This window comes from Penaeus chinensis, chromosome 16, assembly GCF_019202785.1.
Source record: "Penaeus chinensis breed Huanghai No. 1 chromosome 16, ASM1920278v2, whole genome shotgun sequence".
NCBI classification, from domain to species: domain Eukaryota; kingdom Metazoa; phylum Arthropoda; class Malacostraca; order Decapoda; family Penaeidae; genus Penaeus; species Penaeus chinensis.
The window spans coordinates 819,880-824,879 of NC_061834.1; the positions used below are offsets into that span (position 1 = coordinate 819,880).

The following is a 5,000-nucleotide window of genomic DNA, read 5'->3' on the forward strand; positions in this document are numbered from 1 at the left end:
TTCTCCCTCCCTCTCTCACCCCTCTCCTCCCTCCCTCTTCCCTCCTCTCTCCTCCCTCTCTCCCTCCCTCTCTCCCTCCCTCTCTCACTCCTTTCACTCATTCACTCTTCACTCTTCCACTCTTTCCTCTCACGACTCTCTCACTCCTCTCCTTCTCTCTCCCTCTCCCCATCTCTTCTCCTCTCTCTCTCTCTCTCCATCCTCTCTCTACATCTCCCACCCAAATCTCTCTCTAAATCATCCTCCTCTCGCCCCTCACTCTCTCTCTCTCACTCTCCTCCTCTCTCTCTCCCCTCCTCTTCCCTCTCCTCTCTCTCCTCTCTCTCTCTCCTTTCTCCCTCCCTCTCTCTCTCTCTCTCCCTCTCTCTCTCACTTTTTGTTCTTACTTCTCTATTCATGTATTTTATTTCAGGGGACTATGGTTACAGCTTTTTACAAATTCAGACATTTCTCCCTTTTTTCAGAAATACCGACATGAACACTGTTGGAGATGGAACGAGGTATGTTAGAAACACCAAAAGATCAGTTTGACAATACAGCTATATGACTAGAATAAAAATTTTGTTTTTAAATGAAGGGCATATGTAATATTAATTTTATATATGAAATTATGAAAGCATGTATTTATGTATCATATAATTTACATATATTTATGAATATATATTTACAAAATATATTTATACACAAATATTTATGTTTATTCAAATATGTATATAATTATGTATACAATACATATATATACATAGAAATAAATAACATAAAAATATAAAAAACACACACAACAAACAATATACATAACATATAAATATATATACATAAAAATACACACACCACACACAAGCACCTACAAAACATATATATATATATATAAATAAATATTATATATTAAAAATATATGTATATATTATATAGTATATAAGACATATATATACAATAGTATGCAAAAATATAAAAATATATAATTTTATATATATATATATATATAATATAAATATATTATATATGTAATATATGTGATATATATATATATATTATAATAAATATTATTATATAATATTATATATATAATATATATATATATAAGTGTAATATATAATGTTATATATTTCACCAACACCACAACCACGAACACACAAAAATATATATCTATACTATTATCTTTTCTATCTATCTATATATCTATATATAATATATAAACTTATATAATACATATATAAAATAATATATATATATAAATTTAAAAATGTAAAAAATTGATAAATAATATAATATTTATAAATATATATTATTTATATAAATTTTTAAAATATATGCATTAGTGATATAATACATATACAATAATACATATATATATAAATAATATAAATATATATATATATATAAATACAAAACAATATATATATACATATATATCTTTTATTTAATTATTTAGTAATATAATGGGTATATATGATATATATGTTATATATATAATTTATATAATTATTAATATATTGCAGTATATTGATTTATATACATAATACAAAATGTAATACATATATATATAAATATATATATATAATATATTAAAATATATTTAAATATTTATATATATGTATATAATATAATATTTTATATGTAATATACAAACATAAATGTGTGTGGTGTGTGTAAAAATATATATATATATATATATTATAATAATAAGTTATATATATATATATATATATAATATATAATATATATATATATATATTTATAGATAATATTGTATAAATATATAAATATATAATATATAAATAATGATTTATTAATAATACATATAATATAATAATATATATATATATAATATAATATATATATATGTATGTATACTAATGTGTGTATATATAAATAAAAAAAATAAACATATACATACACAAAATTATATTTCATATATAATATTAATTTTTAAATATATATATATATATATAATATATGTATATATATATAATATATATATAATATATAATATATCATATATATATATATATTATATATATATATTATAAAAATATATTTATATATAAAATATATAATTACATTTGTGTTTACATATATATTATAATATATATAATATATATATATAATATAATAAAATATAAAATATATAATAGTATGTATATATGTATATTATTATATAATATATTATATATATATATATATATATATAATATATTATATATAGGTTGTGTGTGTGTGTGTGTGTGTGTGTGTGTGGTGTTGTGTGTGTTTTGTGTTGCATATATATTATATTAAAAATAAATATATTATATATAATATTAATATAAGTAAAAATAAAAATATAAATAAATAAAAAACAAAGAAAAGTATACCACACACACATATATACACATACATGTCTCTTTGTCTTTATTTATACGTGTGTGTACATATGTAGACGTACCTGTTCGTGCAATTCATAATTGATATCTTGCAGAGTCTGGACTAACCTAGATGACCTAATCAGCTGCATGGGAAGCCTTGAGAGGGAAGACATCATTTACCTGGATGAGTACCTGGTGGGTGAGACGAGTCCCCACTCACACTCGCCCACTCGCTGGCTGGCCCTCATGAAAGGCGAGTCAGAGGACGAACAGTGTGAGGAAGCGTATTGCGGAGAGAGATATGACGTGGAGGCTGTGGCTGAAGGACAAGAGTACAGTGTTTTCGAAGAAGACAAAGCAGATCTTGTTATTAACTTGCCACAGTAAGTTGGGACAGTTTGTAGGGGAGGGGGAGAGAGAGAGGGAGGGAGGGGAGAGAGAGAGGAGGGAGGGAGGGAAAGATAGAGAGAGAGAGAGAGAGGGAGGGAGGGGGGAGAGAGAGAGAGGGGGGAGGGAGGGGGAGAGAGAGAGAGAGAGAGGGAGGGAGGGGGAGAGAGAGGGAGGGAGGGAGGGAGGGGAGGGGGAGAGAGAGAGAGAGAGAGAGAGAGAGAGAGAGAGAGAGAGAGAGAGAGAGAGAGAGAGAGAGAGAGAGAGAGAGAGAGAGAGAGAGGGAGGGAGGGAGGGGGAGAGAGAGAGTTTAAAAGTTTAAAAGTTTAGTTTTGATTCCATTTGTAACAATGGATATTCTTGGTGTGACATACTGTCTGTTTCATTTTGCTTCTAAACTATCCCCTGTGTGCAAGGAATGGCCGGGGTTACCATCCACTGGCGGCGAGGGATTCGAACGCAGGTCAGCTACCGCTGCACCACACAGCACAGGGAGGGGGAGGGTGGAGGGAGAGGGGGGAGGGAGGGAGGGAGGGAGGGAGGGAGGGAGGGAGGGGAGGGAGGGAGGGAGGGAGGGAGGGAGGGAGGGAGGGAGGGGAGGGAGGGAGGGAGGGAGGGAGGGAGGGAGGGAGGGAGGGAGGGAGGGAGGGAGGGAGGGAGGGAGGGAGGGAGGGAGGGAGGGAGGGAGGAGGGAGAAAGAGAGCGAGAGAAATTGATACCTAAAAGCTTAACACATTTTGCTTAACACATTTTGCTTACGATGAGTTGGCTCATCTCTTAAGAATCAAAAATTATGTCTTGACTGTTCCTGTCTTCCAGGGAGCCGCCACCCGCCCAGGGCAAGTCCTCCGATCTTGGTAAAACATCAGTAACGCCATCTAGATCCACAAAAGGAGTCTCAAAGGTCAAATTTGTCTCTTATGAGTCTCTGCCTGCCAGTAAAGGTTAGTTCTAATTCATTATAACTCTTTGGTAAAAAAAATGAGCAACTAAGATTTATTGAAATGAGACAGTTCTGAAAGGATTTTGAAACTGTTGTCTCGTTTTTCAGTAAATCTTGTTTGTGTATTGTGGATTTTTCTACATTAGTATCGACACAGTAGAGTGTTTTACCATTTGTTATTATTACTTTCTCACTAAATCAAGGAAGATTTGTTTTCTTTACATATGTGTTTGATGTGTTATGCATTTGCATTTTTGTCTCCTTCCTTTTTTTTCTTACTGTTTCTCATCTTTTCCCCCTGAATAATTTCCCTTTTGCATATATTCTCAATGATGCATCAGGAAGAAAAAAAAAAAAATTGACATATCTATCAATTCCTCACTTGCAGCCAAGCTTTTCTTGTGTGAGCTGTGTGGGATGAAGCTCTCCACAAGGGAAGCGAGAAGGAGGCACATCCTAGCCAAGCACATCAAGGAACGGAAGAATTTCTGCAAAATCTGCGGGAAGGCCTTCATTTTCAAATTGTGAGTCGCCGTCTTATTTATTTATTTATTTTTTTGTGTGATTTACCTTTGGTATTGGTTTTCTTTGCTTCCCTTATTTAAAGGAATCAGAAAAATGTAATACCAAATTTCAAGCAAAAGTAGACGGAACAGTTTATTTTCTTTCTGTATAATCCATAGTACTATTTCATACTCAAACCTCATCAAATGCAATATTTCCAGCGCCCTAAAAGCCCACAAAGCAGTACATTCAGATAATCCACGCTTCAACTGTGTGTGCGGCATGTCTTTCTCTGTGCGTGCATCGTATTTGGACCACATCAAGAGAATCCACAGAGCTGCTTCTGAGATGAAATATCCATGTGAACTTTGCTTCAAATCCTTTGGTGGTATGAAATCACATTCTTTTTCTTTCTCCTTCCAACTCTCCCTCTCCTCCTCCTCCTCTTGTTCTTGTTCTTGTTCTTATTGTTCTTATTGTTCTCCTCCTCCTCCTCCTCCTCCTCCTCTTCCTCCTCCTCCTCCTCCTCCTCCTCCTCCTCCTCCTCCTCCTCCTCCTCCTCCTCCTCCTCCAACTCCGCCTCCAACTCTTCCTCCCCCTCCCCTTCCTCCCCTCCCCCTCCCCTCCCCCTCCCCCCCCTCCTCCTCCTTCCTCCTCTCCTCCTCTCCTCCTCCGCCTCCTCCTCCTCCTCCTCCTCGCCTCCTCCTCCTCCTCCTCTCCTCTCCTCCTCCTCCTCCTCCTCCTCCAACTCCTCCTCCAACTCTTCCGCCCTCCCCTTCCTCCCCTCCCCCTCCCTCCCCCTCCCCCCCTCCTCCTCCTCC

General features: G+C 34.8%; 1 protein-coding gene across 2 annotated transcripts in view; it reads left to right on the forward strand.

The window, feature by feature from the left end:
• Positions 1-5,000, forward strand: part of LOC125033373 (zinc finger protein 2-like) — a 15,766-nt gene that overhangs the window by 6,877 nt on the left and 3,889 nt on the right. For both annotated transcript variants that reach the window (XM_047624811.1, XM_047624812.1), the window contains exons 3-6: positions 2,459-2,728; positions 3,552-3,676; positions 4,064-4,199; positions 4,401-4,567. In XM_047624811.1, the coding sequence (XP_047480767.1) occupies positions 2,493-2,728; positions 3,552-3,676; positions 4,064-4,199; positions 4,401-4,567 (664 nt within the window). In that variant the 5' untranslated portion in view covers positions 2,459-2,492. The remainder of the gene's footprint in view (positions 1-2,458; positions 2,729-3,551; positions 3,677-4,063; positions 4,200-4,400; positions 4,568-5,000) is intronic.